The following is a 17672-nucleotide window of genomic DNA, read 5'->3' on the forward strand; positions in this document are numbered from 1 at the left end:
GCCTCACAGCAAGAAGGTCCTGGGTTCAAGCCCCGGGGCCGGCGAGGGCCTTTCTGTGTGGAGTTTGCATGTTCTCCCCGTGTCCGCGTGGGTTTCCTCCGGGTGCTCCGGTTTCCCCCACAGTCCAAAGACATGCAGGTTAGGTTAACTGGTGACTCTAAATTGACCGTAGGTGTGAGTGTGAATGGTTGTCTGTGTCTATGTGTCAGCCCTGTGATGACCTGGCGACTTGTCCAGGGTGAACCCCGCCTTTCACCCGTAGTCAGCTGGGATAGGCTCCAGCTTGCCTGCGACCCTGTAGAACAGGATAAAGCGGCTACAGATAATGTGAATGTGATGTGTGATTATTATTATTGCATTTTTCACATATTGCTCCTGTCATTTCGCCGGTTTGTTTACATTCTTCATCTTTAAGCATTAAAATTTGTTGAATTTTTTTAGACGGGTTCAAAAGCTCAAAGAAGTTTGAAAATTACAGAACTGAAATGTCCAATGGAAGAATTAAATAAATGTCTAAAGCTGTTCTACACCTCGGCACGACAGCACGACGGCACTATCTACAAAAAAACAAAACAACAACTCTAAAGTCAATTCACGCCGGCATCGATAGGTTTTTAAGAAGTCCGCCTCAGTGGAAATAATTCTGTTGGACATTTTGTATAAAGTTTCTATTTATCAAATTTACAAAAAAAAAAAATGCTCAGTTTCTCAACATCCAGTGAATGTGGATAGAATAAAACAGTTATTCCACTCAATCTCATCGTACATGGATTATAGACAACTCAGTGCTACGCACCTCGTCACCTATCGGCTCATGTACGACTCGATTTCATGGAATAACTGTTTATTTGACAAATGATTTGCTGGTTTCTGAACATGGAACACACCTGAAACTTAACAAACTGAATGTCTTCATATAAATCAAACTCATTTTGTCTTCATTTGGTACCAGGGAGACGCAATCACCTGACTCCAACTAAGTTAAAGACCTTCAACTAACTGTAGATGCTTTTTAATGTGTTCATGTGGTAAAAATAAGAGACTCAAACTAACTGGTTTCCATTTAAACCCAAAGGGAATTAAATATGTCCTGATTCCAGAGGGGATGAGAGATTTTAATTGGCTTGAAGGCCTCCTGGAGAAAAAGAGGATGACCTCTGGAGCCTACAGAGGTTACAGGTAAGATATCAGTCTTAGACATTGTACTGTCTGTGTTTCATAAAACCTGGTGGCAAATAATTACCAGGCTCATAAAATGTATGATGTTTGTGTCCAGCTGTAATCAGTATTCTTATCGAAGCTAAAACCATAAATCAATGGTACTGAGGAAATACAGCTGTGATGTTCTGCTGCTGATTTAATAACACAATTTACCGTAACACGTTTCTGACGAACCTTTTCTTACTCAGGCCCTTTACCTACTACGGTGACCGATTCCAAGAGGATAAATTTTATGTCCTTCATCCTGACTTTCTAAGATACGTCCGAAACAGGTTTGAAAAGGAATGAATCTGATGTACTTCTTATAGTTTTGTCCTTTAACCCTAACCCTTTTTAAGAAGAAAATGGCTCTTTGGGTGGTTAAGGCTTTTTAGTATAAATACACCGGTGATTATAGAAAATCGTGCATGCTGATTGGTCAAGAAATTCTGACTATTTCTCAATAATCATCTCGAGCGACTCAGCAAAATGCCTTCCAATCGCTTCGTCACTGTAAGTGAGGAAGAATTACAAATGATGAAAGAAAATGCTGTTCCTAAAAGCACTAAAGATGCTCCGAAGTTTGGTCTAAAACTATTCAAAGGTAAGGTGGGACTGGGATTTATTTTATCAATTTCAAAACATTCATACAGTGGTGCTTGAAAGTTTGTGAACCCTTTAGAATTTTCTATATTTCTGCATAAATATGACCTAAAACATCATCAGATTTTCACACAAGTCCTAAAAGTAGATAAAGAGAACCCAGTTAAACACATGAGACAAAAATATTATACTTGGTCATTTATTTATTGAGGAAAATGATCCAATATTACATATCTGTGAGTGGCAAAAGTATGTGAACCATTGCTTTCAGTATCTGGTGTGACCCCCTTGTGCAGCAATAACTGCAACTAAACGTTTGCGGTAACTGTTGATCAGTCCTGCACACCGGCTTGGAGGAATTTTAGCCCGTTCCTCCGTACAGAACAGCTTCAACTCTGGGATGTTGGTGGGTTTCCTCACATGAACTGCTCGCTTCAGGTCCTTCCACAACATTTTCATTGGATTAAGGTCAGGACTTTGACTTGGCCATTCCAAAACATTAACTTTATTCTTCTTTAACCATTCTTTGGTAGAACGACTTGTGTGCTTAGGGTCGTTGTCTTGCTGCATGACCCACCTTCTCTTGAGATTCAGTTCATGGACAGATGTCCTGACATTTTCCTTTAGAATTCACTGGTATAATTCAGAATTCATTGTTCCATCAATGATGGCAAGCCGTCCTGGCCCAGATGCAGCAAAACAGGCCCAAACCATGATACCACCACCACCATGTTTCACAGATGGGATAAGGTTCTTATGCTGGAATGCAGTGTTTTCCTTTCTCCAAACATAACGCTTCTCATTTAAACCAAAAAGTTCTATTTTGGTCTCATCCGTCCACAAAACATTTTTCCAATAGCCTTCTGGCTTGTCCACGTGATCTTTAGCAAACTGCAGACAAGCAGCAATATTCTTCTTGAAGAGCAGTGGCTTTCTCCTTGCAACCCTGCCATGCACACCATTGTTGTTCAGTGTTCTCCTGATGGTGGACTCATGAACATTTAACATTAGCCAATGTGAGAGAGGCCTTCAGTTGCTTAGAAGTTACCCTGGGGTCCTTTGTGACCTCACCAACTATTACACGCCTTGCTCTTGGAGTGATCTTTGTGGTCGACCACTCCTGGGGAGGATAACAATGGTTTTGAATTTCCTCCATTTGTACACAATCTGTCTGACTGTGGATTGGTGGAGTCCAAACTCTTTAGAGATGGTTTTGTAACCTTTTCCAGCCTGATGAGCATCAACAGCGCTTTTTCTGAGGGCCTCAGAAATCTCCTTTGTTCGTGCCATGATACACTTCCACAAACATGTGTTGTGAAGATCAGACTTTGATAGATCCCTGTTCTTTAAATAAAACAGGGTGCCCACTCACACCTGATTGTCATCCCATTGATTGAAAACACCTGACTCTAATTTCACCTTCAAATTAACTGCTAATCCTAGAGGTTCACATACTTTTGCCACTCACAGATATGTAATATTGGATCATTTTCCTCAATAAATAAATGACCAAGTATAATATTTTTGTCTCATTTGTTTAACTGGGTTCTCTTTATCTACTTTTAGGACTTGTGTGAAAATCTGATGATGTTTTAGGTCATATTTATGCAGAAATATAGAAAATTCTAAAGGGTTCACAAACTTTCAAGCACCACTGTATTTTATGTGACTCGGCATAGATAAATGACACAAGTTTGTGCCACAAAGTTATTACATTTGCATACCACTTTTGAAGTTTGAAATAAATGATTTTTTAATACGTTTTTTTTTTAAAAATAATAATTACCTGTGTTGTTATACTAAAACAAACAATTATCCGCCTCAGGGTCAGTGAATATCAGTGATTATTCTATCCACATTCACTGGATATGAGCAATTGTGTGCTTTGATTGGCTACTCTACTACTGGGAAATCAGCTCATATACCGTGAATAGAGAAAAACAAAATGGCGGAGTGTGTTGCTGAACCAACCGAGAACAAAATAAAAACTCTACTTGAAAACAAAACCCCAAAAATACAAAAAAAGCAACAAAATATGGAATAAAAGTATTTGATGTTAAGAACGTATCTTTTTTTATTTTTCAAGAATTATTATTATCGCATTTTTCACAAATCGCTCCTGTCATTTTGCCGGTTTGTTTACATTCTAAGCGGAAATTATTTTGTCGGATGTTTTGTATAAAGTTTTTATTTATAGAATTTACAAAAAATAAAAACAAAAATGCTCTGTTTCTCAAAATCCAGTGAATGTGGATAGACTGAAACAGTTATTCCACTCAATCTCGTCGTACATGGATTATAGACAACTCGGTGCTACGCGTCCCGTCGGCTATCAGCTCATGTACGACTCGATTTCAGGGAATAACTGTTCAATAATAACCTCGACTTCATTTCGGTTATTATTCACTGATATTCACATCCTGAATGGTTTTTACCTGAAACTCTTAGAACAAACCAAATAACCCTGAATGTGTGTGCACATCATGCATCAGTCATAATCACATAATCGCAGTTGAGTCACTGTAGTAACTTCGGATACGGGACTGTTACCGCTACACTTCCTCTTAAGTTTACTGTTACACTGAACACAGTTACACTCACTGATTTTGTTTTGTCCCCCTTCAGATTCATGCCATCCAAAACTCTGAACGGGCACGCCTGGGCTATCTACAGACCGACCAATGGAGCGTTCACAGTGTTCTTAGCTCTTCACACCTGTGATATCGTGAGCAAATATCTCTGATTATTTTCATCACACATCAGACAGAAGGCTGATCTTCTCCAGATCCATGTGTAGTGTGTATAATGCTGAAACAACAAAAGACAACCGTTTCCTTCAAAAAACAACCCATCTTTATTAACCTCACGAACTCACACCGTCACTAATTAATTAGTTCATTACATAGATTTTTGTTGTCTTTTGGTGTTGCTTCAGCACAATTAATCAATTAGAACAGTATTAATCATAATATTTAATACTAAGGCCATGTCCTTCTTACTGCTTAAAATTCATAAATTAATATTTCATCAGTTAATAATTTACAAATTTTAAGCAGCAAGAAGGACACAGCCTTAGTACTAAAATATGAATATTATTTCTGTTCTTAACCTTCTTCCTCTTCTTCATATTGATGTCATCATTACTATAATAATAATGGGAAGAAGGATGTGATTTTGGATTGTCCAGATTTTATACTTTATTTAAAGTGCTGATGACACGTTTTTGACATCTTTGGCGATGTTTTATAACATAAAAAGTAATTCCCGATGATCCATATATTAATTCACGAAGGCGCCTATTTTACAAGTTATGATAAAAAACGCGGCTATCTGGGCAAATTTGACGGGGCTGCAGCACCCAGGAGACGAAAGAGGAGGAGGAGCTATATGACGTCAGCGAAAGAATCTTCCTCCTCACTTATCAGTTTGTTGTTGATGCGGCAGGTGTTCAGTTTATCATTATTAGTATTTTTATTAGACATTTTTTATATATATATATATATATATATATATATATAGTTATTATGCCTTCGCGTTGTGTTGCCGGCTTTTGCTCCAAAACCCACAAGGATGGGGTAAGTTTATTCAAGTTTCCCAGAGATCCTGAGCTGCATGCGAAGTGGGTGAGGTGCACTTGTGACAAGTGGGAGCCCTCACCAACATCCGTCCTGTGCTCTGAACACTTCGATTTGGATTGTTTTGACACCCTTCCCAGCTTAAAAGAATCTCTTGGGTGTTCAGTTCAGCACAAACGTGTGTTGCTACCATCAGCAGTGCCTACAGTATTCCGGAGGGGGTCTACTAGTAGCTATGCCGGATCCAGCAGTCGCCTGGGACAAGCCGACTCCTCCAAAGACAGTCCTCCTGTCAGAACATGTGTTGAGAAACGACATAAGATAAAGGTACGTAGAGCTATAGAGTGCTCCGACATGATGCTAAAAATAGTAACCATGCGGTCTGCGCAGCCATCTTGGAAGTGACTCGCTCCAGAGCGCTCATAGAGTACACATCATAGAGTACACATTCATGATAATCATAAATGTAATCATAAAGTCGGCGTGATATCAGTCATGTATTTGCTTGTGAAAGCTTACGGCTTTCATGTACAACCCCAATTCCAGAAAAGTTGGGACAAAGTACAAATTGTAAATAAAAACGGAATGCAATGATGTGGAAGTTTCAAAATTTCATATTTTATTCAGAATAGAACATAGATGACATATCAAATGTTTAAACTGAGAAAATGTATCATTTAAAGAGAAAAATTAGGTGATTTTAAATTTCATAACAACAACACATCTCAAAAAAGTTGGGACAAGGCCATGTTTCCCACTGTGAGACATCCCCTTTTCTCTTTACAACAGTCTGTAAACGTCTGGGGACTGAGGAGACAAGTTGCTCAAGTTTAGGGATAGGAATGTTAACCCATTCTTGTCTAATGTAGGATTCTAGTTGCTCAACTGTCTTAGGTCTTTTTTGTCGTATCTTCCGTTTTATGATGCGCCAAATGTTTTCTATGGGTGAAAGATCTGGACTGCAGGCTGGCCAGTTCAGTACCCGGACCCTTCTTCTACGCAGCCATGATGCTGTAATTGATGCAGTATGTGGTTTGGCATTGTCATGTTGGAAAATGCAAGGTCTTCCCTGAAAGAGACGTCGTCTGGATGGGAGCATATGTTGCTCTAGAACCTGGATATACCTTTCAGCATTGATGGTGTCTTTCCAGATGTGTAAGCTGCCCATGCCACACGCACTAATGCAACCCCATACCATCAGAGATGCAGGCTACTGAACTGAGCGCTGATAACAACTCGGGTCGTCCTTCTCCTCTTTAGTCCGAATGACACGGCGTCCCTGATTTCCATAAAGAACTTCAAATTTTGATTCGTCTGACCACAGAACAGTTTTCCACTTTGCCACAGTCCATTTTAAATGAGCCTTGGCCCAGAGAAGACGTCTGCGCTTCTGGATCATGTTTAGATACGGCTTCTTCTTTGAACTATAGAGTTTTAGCTGGCAACGGCGGATGGCACGGTGAATTGTGTTCACAGATAATGTTCTCTGGAAATATTCCTGAGCCCATTTTGTGATTTCCAATACAGAAGCATGCCTGTATGTGATGCAGTGCCGTCTAAGGGCCCGAAGATCACGGGCACCCAGTATGGTTTTCCGGCCTTGACCCTTACGCACAGAGATTCTTCCAGATTCTCTGAATCTTTTGATGATATTATGGACTGTAGATGATGATATGTTCAAACTCTGCAATTTTACACTGTCGAACTCCTTTCTGATATTGCTCCACTATTTGTCGGCGCAGAATTAGGGGGATTGGTGATCCTCTTCCCATCTTTACTTCTGAGAGCTGCTGCCACTCCAAGATGCTCTTTTTATACCCAGTCATGTTAATGACCTATTGCCAATTGACCTAATGAGTTGCAATTTGGTCCTCCAGCTGTTCCTTTTTTGTACCTTTAACTTTTCCAGCCTCTTATTGCCCCTGTCCCAACTTTTTTGAGATGTGTTGCTGTCATGAAATTTCAAATGAGCCAATATTTGGCATGAAATTTCAAAATGTCTCACTTTCGACATTTGATATGTTGTGTATGTTCTATTGTGAATACAATATCAGTTTTTGAGATTTGTAAATTATTGCATTCCGTTTTTATTTACAATTTGTGCTTTGTCCCAACTTTTTTGGAATTGGGGTTGTAACTGCCGCCTAGCAACGAGGGGCAAAGGGTAAAGAGGGTAGGCTATCATAAATTCTATTCGGAAGAGATCAATACATGATTGCTTAAAAATGAGGTATTTTAACAATTTGCATCTGTTTTGTGATTATCGTGACACTTGTGTGTTCTATAGAACTGTATGTCTTATCAGCACATCGAGGATCTTCCACCGGAGGCTTTAGCAAGTACTCGTAGCAACACTACACTTTACCCTTTGCCATGCGTTGTTAGGGAACGGTAGCAAGTACCCCGATGACCGACTTCAAGAATATGTAGAAAAAATTTAGAAATTATACTTTCCAAAAGTCATTTGAGCTTAGTGTATTGCATTTCCATTTATATTGTAGGTTCTTGCTGATGTTTTTGCGGAGTATGACGCAGCTGCTGAATCAGAAGCTGCAGAGTTTGTATGTACTAGTTGTGAACATTCACATTATTATCAATCTCATTTATTTAAAATCAGATAAAATCATGCCATCATGATCACTGCTTAAAGTACCAGTATTTGGTTGTTGAAGAGCTAGCACTAGAGAGTTCACCGGCGTTTTCATGCGCCATTTCCATTGAGTAGAACAGCCAGTGAACCGCAGCGTGTTCTTCCGCTGACATCACAACATGGCCGCGAGCCACGGACCCAGTTTTCTTGCGCTGTGCAATTAAAAGTTGGATATTCGCGTAACAACAGCTTCTTTTCACGTAATTATAACAGAAATCTAACATGTTTGCCATGTTGTATAGTTTAAGAAATTGCATAGAGTCATGTTCATGTCATCAGCCCTTTAAAGATAATTAATTTTGTGTGCATGATAACGTTGGGCGGAGGCGGCACGGTGGTGTAGTGGTTAGCGCTGTCGCCTCACAGCAAGAAGGTCCGGGTTCGAGCCCCGTGTGGAGTTTGCATGTTCTCCCCGTGTCCGCGTGGGTTTCCTCCGGGTGCTCCGGTTTCCCCCACAGCCCAAAGACATGCAGGTTAGGTTAACTGGTGACTCTAAATTGAGCGTAGGTGTGAATGTGAGTGTGAATGGTTGTCTGTGTCTATGTGTCAGCCCTGTGATGACCTGGCGACTTGTCCAGGGTGTACCCCGCCTTTCACCCGTAGTCAGCTGGGATAGGCTCCAGCTTGCCTGCGACCCTGTAGAACAGGATAAAGCGGCTACAGATAATGAGATGAGATGATAATGTTTGTGTCAGGTACACGAGGGAGGCGGATGCATGTGCAGAAGTGTTCAGTTTAATAAAGTGCCTATATATATAAATACACGCAAATGCAAACAGTCCAAATCGGCCGGCTATAGATCAGAGACGTGAAAACAGGCAAAAGGGTCGGTCGAGGCGCAAACAGAACATCAAAGGCTAAGTAAGAACAAGAACCAGAAGAAACCAAAGAACCAAGAAACCAGGAAAACAAGAACCCGGGTAGAAAGGCTCGGTAATGCACACTTAATGTAGTGCAATACTTCGCACTGCATTCGCATCAGCTCAGTCCTTAAACAGGTAAACACAGTTCTCTAACCAAGCTCAGGTGCGCCTTGTTCACAGCGCGCGTGCTGGACTCCACTCGACACGCCTTCAGGTGCACGCGCCACAGCGCACAGGACTGACAGTCTGTTAATGTATGACATCATTATTTCTTTTGATCATAGCGAGGTAGAAGAATATTAATATTCGGCATATCAGATGAAAATTCAAATTCAGTCCAAATTGCTTGAAACTGGTCTCATTGAATTCAGAACAACAGACTTTTTACAGAATTAAAATATGTTTATCCATTCTTCAGATATTACAAATCAAAGACTGAAAAAAATGGCTTAATTTTTATTAAACTACTGTAATATTCTGTATGAGGATCACATGGTCCAAAATGGGCCTCATTAACCTCATCTCATCTCATTATCTCTAGCCGCTTTATCCTTCTACAGGGTCGCGGGCAAGCTGGAGCCTATCCCAGCTGACTACGGGCGAAAGGCGGGGTTCACCCTGGACAAGTCGCCAGGTCATCACAGGGCTGACACATAGACACAGACAACCATTCACACTCACATTCACACCTACGCTCAATTTAGAGTCACCAGTTAACCTAACCTGCATGTCTTTGGACTGTGGGGGAAACCGGAGCACCCGGAGGAAACCCACGCGGACACGGGGAGAACATGCAAACTCCACACAGAAAGGCCCTCGCCGGCCACGGGGCTCAAACCCGGACCTTCTTGCTGTGAGGCAACAGTGCTAACCACTACACCACCGTGCCGCCTCACCTCATTAACCAATGAGATCAAATGTTTTTCCTTCGTAGCTTTTTTTTTTCCTCAAGATATTTACATGGGGCGGCACAGTGGTGTAGTGGTTAGCGCTGTCGCCTCACAGCAAGAAGGTCCTGGGTTCGAGCCCCGTGGCCGGCGAGGGCCTTTCTGTGTGGAGTTTGCATGTTCTCCCCGTGTCCGCGTGGGTTTCCTCCGGGTGCTCCGGTTTCCCCCACAGTCCAAAGACATGCAGGTTAGGTTAACTGGTGACTCTAAATTGAGCGTAGGTGTGAATGTGAGTGTGAATGGTTGTCTGTGTCTATGTGTCAGCCCTGTGATGACCTGGCGACTTGTCCAGGGTGAACCCCGCCTTTCACCCGTAGTCAGCTGGGATAGGATCCAGCTCGCCTGCGACCCTGTAGAAGGATAAAGCGGCTAGAGATAATGAGATGAGATGAGATGAGATATTTACATGGAAATTGGTAGTAACATAGATGGTTGTATACTAAATACAAAGTTTGAAAAAATTAGTAAAAGCCAATTATGAAAGTAGTATTTAATTAGCATTAATTATGCTAATTGCATAAAAATATTAAATCAGTACACTCAGTAAAAAAGTAATAAAAGATTATTTCTAATCCCCTCTTTGTGCTCTGTAGGTCTTTATATTTCTCAGTAAGGGCTACTGGTGTTTATATGAAAGAATATAAATGATTATTTCAATTAATATTCACAGCTTTCAAGGCGAACCTCGAAAAAGCTGTCTGATCTACATCCAATAAACAATTCACATTAATTCAACTGAAATTGACACTCGCGTTTCTGACTTCTGTTTTTTTTTTAAAAAATCTCATTCTGACCACTAAGATCTCAATATTTTTCATCGAAACGACTCCAGTTATATTCTAAAATAGTTATTTATTTACATGAATCGGTTTGATTTGTAAAAATAAGTAGGTAAAGCTATGAAAACTCACTTCAAAGTCTCCCGTGAATCAGAACATCAAAACTAGCAGAGGGAAAATGTTGCTGAATCCTTCATCAGAAACAGTGAGAGCGAGAGAACATCCCTATAAAAGTGATCTGATTGATATTGACGAGTAATCCAGTGGGAAACCGATCAGGAGAGAGAGAGAGAGCCTGACCGCTTTCCTGTGACTCAAAAAGAAAAGCACCGGCAGTTTCCCGACGTCCCACGAGCAGAGTTTTTACTCTGTTGTAGCGACTTCAACCTGCCGTTACTCCCAAAGTACTGAACAGATCTTAACCAGATACATTTCTTTGGAAAGCAGAGATTATAAGATTTTTAGTGAGACTATTCACGATAGAAAATATTCACGAGTTAAGCAATGACAGGTTTGGAAACTTTGATGAGCGTCTGCATGGACAATTTTCACAGCACAGACAGAGCGTCTGATATGACTAATAATATTCCTTATTACAGTTCTTATCATTCTTATTCTTCTTCCTCTTCTGTTTATTTTGTAATTATTATAAATATCGATTTACACCGATCTACACTGTCTGGCCAAGAAAAAAAAAGTTGAACACTAATATCTAGTTGTTCTGCCTTTAGCTTTGATTACAGCACACATTCACTGTGGCATTGTTTCAACAATCTGATGCAGTTTTGCAACATTTTTCCATCCAGAGTTGCATTAATTTTGTGCCAAGATCTTGTCTTGATGACAGTAGAGTCAAATAACTCTGTAAAATCTTCTCCAGCACATCCCAAAGACTTTCAGTCGGGTTGAGGTCGGGACTCTGTGGTGTGTAAATGATTCCTCATGCTTCCTGAACCACTCTTTCACTATTTGAGCCCTAATTTTATTCCTGTGCCATCATTGATGGAAAAGCCCCATTGATCTGATGATAATCTGGTCATTCAGTCCATTCAGATCGTCAGCTGACTTCATTTTATTTCCCCATAACATTGCTGAGCCTTGATCTGACCAACTGAATCAACCCCAGATCATCACACTGCCTCCAGAGGCTTGTACAGTAATCGAAAGATTACTATGCATGATGGGGCATCACTTCATGAGCTTCCCTTCTTCCCTTGACACGCCCATCACTCAGGAATAGGGTCAATCTGGACTCATCAGACATGACCTTTTTCCATCACTCCAGAGTCCAATGTTAATGCTCCCTAACAAATAGAAACCTTTTCTCCTGATTAGTCTCACTAACAAGTGGTTTTCTTACAGACACATGGCTGTTTAGTCCCAATCCTGGGGGTTCTCATCACACTGTAAGTGGAAATGCTCTTAGGTGGGGTTTACATTAGACCGTATCAGCGGATCAACAGATTAACGTTTTTAAAACGATTAGCGTGCACACAGCAATGCCAATACACGGATACGCTCGGCTCCGCAGGCATCCTGCGCTCCAAATCACTCCGCCCTGAACAGCGAGTGCCCTCTGGAGGGTGCGCACTCTGGCTCTGCGCAGCTCACACAGCACGCGAGTGGAGCGCACGAGCAGTGATTTGGGACTGAGCCGCTGTGTGTGTGATCCCAGTGCATGTCGGGCATGTGCGTCACTTACCACTTGCAAGTGGAAGGATGGCAAGCCTAAAGACAATCATAACTACACAATGGGCAGTATTTGCATCAGTATTTGCAGTATTTTCATACTTTTATACTCTTTAATGAAAGGTGATACAAGGCGGAAGTCCGTGCCGTTTTTCAGCAGTCACGTCACATGACCAACGCCAGCGAATCAGGAAGGTGGATGTCACAGTGACGTTGTCCAATGATGACGCCAGCTAGAGCTCAGCACAGCGTATCCGCGTATCTCAATGTTTACACAGCACCGGACCAGACACGATCTGGATTGAATACGTGGACCCTGGCGGATTCCCGTTTCCCGGCGTTTCCAGGCGTTTTAATGTAAACGGACAGTGCATCCGCGAAGAAAACGAGACAGATACGGTCTAATGTAAACTTGGCCTTAAAGGGATAGTTCGGGATTTTTGACATGAATCTGTATGGCATCCCCATCAATAGTGTCGTGCAAACACACTGGCTTACCCCTGACAGCATCCTGTGAGTCCAGTTCTTGTCCAGTTTTGGTCCAGACGAAAGTAGTCCGGCAAGTTTGTTGGGGTCACGAAAGTCAAACGTTTTTCGTCTCAAAACAGTATGTGTTCAAAAGAGTGATATATTTGCATCACAAAACCGTTGCCAAATAAAAAGTCAGACCTCGAAATCGCTTGGCACTATTTTCTCTCCCTTCTTATCACTGCGCGCTGCCGCCAGGTGACAGCCACGGCTGTTTCATTCATTGTTTACTAGTGATGGGAACTATCCTTTTAATTTCACCATTAAACACAGCAGAAAGTTCTACTGTCTTTTTTTTTAATGATTCACCAGTGATCTCTGATTATAGTCAGTCAGGAGTTTTTCCAACCACATTTTTTCCATGATGTTGATGGTTCATCTCTATCCTTCCAGGGTTTAAAAATGTGTTGGACAGTTCTTAACCCAACTGCAGTCATTTCAGCTCAAATCTCCTTAGTTGTTTTCTTTGCTTGATCCAGGCCAATAATTTGACCCTCCTGGAACACAGTAGCATCTTTTCCATGAGCACTGGATACATCTTCCAACATGGTGGTTTAAGAAAAGAGAAGCTACTCACTGCATCAGTTAGCGTTAAAAGAATTGTTGAAAGCTGGAACATATGAATCACTGCAGTAGTTATTCAATCAAAAGCTATTCAATCAAAAGTTATGAATCATATGAATCACTGCAGTAGTTATTCAATCAAAAGTTATTCAATCAAAAGTTTTATGTATTTGCTTATTTAAATCCAAATTGCAACTTTTTTTTTTTGGCCAGGCAGTGTATTATTGTATACTACTACTACTACTACTACTACTACTAATAATAATAATAATAATAATAATAATTAAAATTTTGCCTGGTAGTTTCTAGTGCACAAAATCAAAGCCTCTTCACTAGAAACTACCAGGCAAATATTATTTTAAAAAAAATGGAGCTAACCCAAAATGTTGCTTCTGTGACAAGTTCTCAGTTCTCACACCCAATGAATCCATGAATAGACATGGCAGAATCGGACAATACCTTCGCTGGAAAATATGCCAACATTAAAGCCTTCCATCAGCTGATAAGTGGGACAAGCACAACCCCCTGGGCACCAATCACAGAAAATGAGCTACTACTTCACCTTACAGGAGAAAGGTGGAGCAGAAGCTGAAGGAGAACAGCATGAGGAAGGTCTGGGAAGGTGTGAAAACCATCACAGGCCACAACACAAAGGCCAAGTTTACATTAGACCGTATCTGTCTCGTTTTCTTCATGGATGCACTGTCCGTTCACATTAAAACGCCAGGAAACGGGAATCCGCCAGAGCCCACGTATTCAACCCAGTTCGTATTTGATCCGGTGCTGTGTAAACATTGAGATACGCGGATACACTGTGCTGAGCTCTAGCTGACGTCGTCATTGTACAACGTCACTGTGACATCCACCTTCCTGATTCGCTGGCGTTGGTCATGTGACGCAACTGCTGAAAAACGGCGCGGACTTCCGCCTTGTATCACCTTTCATTAAAGAGTATAAAAGTATGAAAATACTGCAAATACTGATGCAAATACTGCCCATTGTGTAGTTATGATTGTCTTTAGGCTTGCCATCCTTCCACTTGCAAGTGGTAAGTGACTTGCGCATGCCCGATATGCACTGGGATCTCACACACAGCGGCTCAGTCCTGAATCACTGCTCGTGCGCTTCACTCACGCGCTCTGTGAGCTGCGCAGGGCCGGAGTGCGCACCCTTCAGAGGGCACTCGCTGTTCAGGGCGGAGTGATTTGGAGCGCAGCCGCTGAGGAGGAAGCGATGAGCCGCACTGACACATTTCAACTTACGTGCCGAATTAGTCATGTGATTAGCGTATCCGTGTATTGGCGTTGCTGTGTGCACGCGAATCGTGTATTGGCGTTGCTGTGTGCACGCTAATCGTTTTTAAAAACGTTAATCTGATGATCCGCTGATACGGTCTAATGTAAACCCCACCAAAGACCAGAGTCATTGAGGGGACAGTGGAGAGGGCAAATGAATTGAATGACTTCAATCGGTTCAACCAGCCCACGTCCCCCCCACCCTCCCCCTCACTGCAGCCATCTCTCCTTCTTCCCTCAACACACCTCCCCCCAGTCATCGCAGCAGCCCCCTCCTCCCCCACCTCAACACAGACTCCTCCATGCATTACTGCAGACCAGGTCAGAGGTCAACTGAGGAAGCTTCACCCCAGGAAAGCAGCAGGCCTGGACAAGGTGTGTCCCCGACTCCTGAAGACCTGTGCTGCTGAACTGGGTGAACCACTCCAATGCATCTTCAACCTCAGCCTGCAGCTGGGGAGAGTGCCAACCCTCTGGAAGACATCATGCATCGTTCTAGTTCCCAAGAAGAATCGGCCCAGCGAGCTGAACAACTTCCAACCGGTGGCACTCACTTCACATCTGATGAAGACGTTGGAGTGGCTCTTCCTCAGCCTCCTCAGACCCCAGGTACAACATGCCCAGGACTGTCTGCAGTTTGCGTACCGGGCAGGTGTTGGTGTGGAAGACGCAATCCTCTACCTACTACACCGAGCCCACTCGCATCTGGATAAGGGAAATGGCACAGTGAGGATCCTCTTCTTGGACTTCTCAAGTGCCTTCAACACCATCCAGCCCCTTATGCTTCAGGACAAACTGAACAGGATGCGAGTGGACCCCTGCCTGATCACCTGGATCTCCAGCTACCTCACCAACAGGCCGCAGTACATCAGGCTGAAGGACATCATGTCTGACACCCTGACACCCCAGGGCACGGTGCTGGCCCCTCTTCTCTTCACCCAAGTACACCACGGACTTCTGCTACAACTCGGAGCTGTGTCACATTCAGAAGTTTGCTGATGACACAGCCATCGTTGGGTGTATCAGTGACGACAGAGAGGAGGAGTATAGGAGCCTGGTGAGGGACTTTGCTGTGTGGTGCAACAGGAACCATCTGCAGCTCAACACCTCGAAGACCAAGGAGCTGGTCATTGACTTTGGGAGGTCCAGACCAAGGTCACGACCAGTTCTGATTGAGGGAGTCGAGGTGGAGGCTGTGGATTCCTACAGATACCTCGGGCTGTGGCTGGACAGCAAGCTGGACTGGACTTGCAACACCAACCACTTGTACAGGAAGGGACAGAGCAGGCTATACTTCCTGAGGAGGCTGTGGTCCTTTAACATCTGCAGGAAACTCCTGTGGATGTTCTATCAGTCTGTGGTCGCCAGTGTCCTGTTTTACACCGTGGTGTGCTGGGGGGGGCTTCACATCCAAGAAGGACGCATCCAGGCTGGACAAACTGATCAGGCTGGCTGGCTCTGTGGTCGGCATGAAGCTGGACTCTTTGGTGATGGTGGCGGAGAACAGGACTATGGACAAACTACTGAACATCATGGACGATGCCAGTCACCCTCTGCACACCGTCATCAGCAACCAGAGGAGCCTGTTCAGTGACAGAATGCTCCTTCCCAAGTGCAGGATGAACAGACTCAAAAACTCCTTTGTTCCTCACGCCATCAGACTGTACAACTCCTCTCGTCGGGGAGGAGAGGTAACAGGAGGACAGAGGACGGGAAGGAGCAGTAGCCTAGCCTGACAATAAGCAATACCGGACAATGTGCAATATAATGTGCAATACCTCTTCTGTTGGACTTTTTTCCCCCTTCCTCTTCCCTATATCTTATTTTTATTCTTTTTTGTATATGCAAATACCTAATTTAATTTATCTAGAAGTTTTTCTCTGTTTCTGTTCTCTGTTTATCCTGTAATGATGCTACTGGAATTTTAATTTCCCTGAGGGAACCCCCCCAAAGGGATCAATAAAGTTCTATCTAATCTAATCTAATCTAATCTAATCTAATCTAATCTAATCTAATCTAATCTAATCTAATCTAATCTAATCTAATCTAATCTAACTTTATGGGCTTTTCGCATGAACACTGATGGAACCATACAAGCAAACAGACCAGACATTGTCGTTAAGGATCATGAAGGAAAACCTTATCTGTTGACTGATATGACAGTACGTATAGATAGAAATGTTTCTGTGAAAGAATCTGAAAAACTATCAAAGTCTAAGGACCTACAGATTGAAACAGAAAGAATGTGGCACCTTTAAACCACAACTGGACCAGTAGCTGTTGGAGCTTTCGGTCTGGTAAAGAAAGATACTGAGAAGCTTCTTGAAAAAAATCCCAGGGAAGCCAAAGATACAAGAAATCCAAGAAATAGTTTTAAACAGTAAAACTCATACAGTCAAGCTGGAACGATGAACCTATGTTAAGAGCCAAGCATGACAGTGCATTCAGCCTAAGCAATCTTGTGTGTCTGACGGAAACATGGCTTAAAGACTACCACGAAACTCCAAGATTGCCAGGGTACACCACTTTAAGAGCTGACAGGAATGCGCGCACTTCACGTAAATCCATCGGTGGTGGGCTGTGTTTATTTGTGGATAACAGCTGGGCCACTCAGTATTGCATACGCGAGCAAGTGTGCACACCGGACTATGAGATATTGACTGTATCCTTCAGACCATTCTACCTTCCACAAGAGTTTGGGCAGATCGCAGTCATTCTTGTTTATGTGCCCGGGCCTAATGATGATGTAGCCGGGAAGAGAATAGCAGAGAGCTATAATAACGTACTTGCCCGTTCTGCAGACCAGCCCCTCATCGTTCTTGGGGACTTTAACTCCTGTAACTTGTTTGAACACCTGCCTACCATTCAGCAATATGTGGACTGTCCCACACATTTAAATCGGACGCTTGATTGCTGTTATGGTAATATTTCCGAGGCATACAAAGCAGTATGCAGTCCGCCCCTTGGAAAATCTGTCAA

General features: G+C 42.6%; 1 protein-coding gene across 2 annotated transcripts in view; it reads left to right on the forward strand.

Annotated features, from left to right (window-relative positions):
* The window catches only part of LOC132898612 (alpha-N-acetylgalactosaminide alpha-2,6-sialyltransferase 1-like), a 43312-nt gene that overhangs the window by 8172 nt on the left and 17468 nt on the right, over positions 1 to 17672 (forward strand). For both annotated transcript variants that reach the window (XM_060940331.1, XM_060940330.1), the window contains 3 exons: positions 1076 to 1179; positions 1410 to 1493; positions 4429 to 4528. In XM_060940331.1, the coding sequence (XP_060796314.1) occupies positions 1076 to 1179; positions 1410 to 1493; positions 4429 to 4528 (288 nt within the window). The remainder of the gene's footprint in view (positions 1 to 1075; positions 1180 to 1409; positions 1494 to 4428; positions 4529 to 17672) is intronic.

Source organism: Neoarius graeffei, chromosome 14, assembly GCF_027579695.1.
Source record: "Neoarius graeffei isolate fNeoGra1 chromosome 14, fNeoGra1.pri, whole genome shotgun sequence".
Taxonomy (NCBI): domain Eukaryota; kingdom Metazoa; phylum Chordata; class Actinopteri; order Siluriformes; family Ariidae; genus Neoarius; species Neoarius graeffei.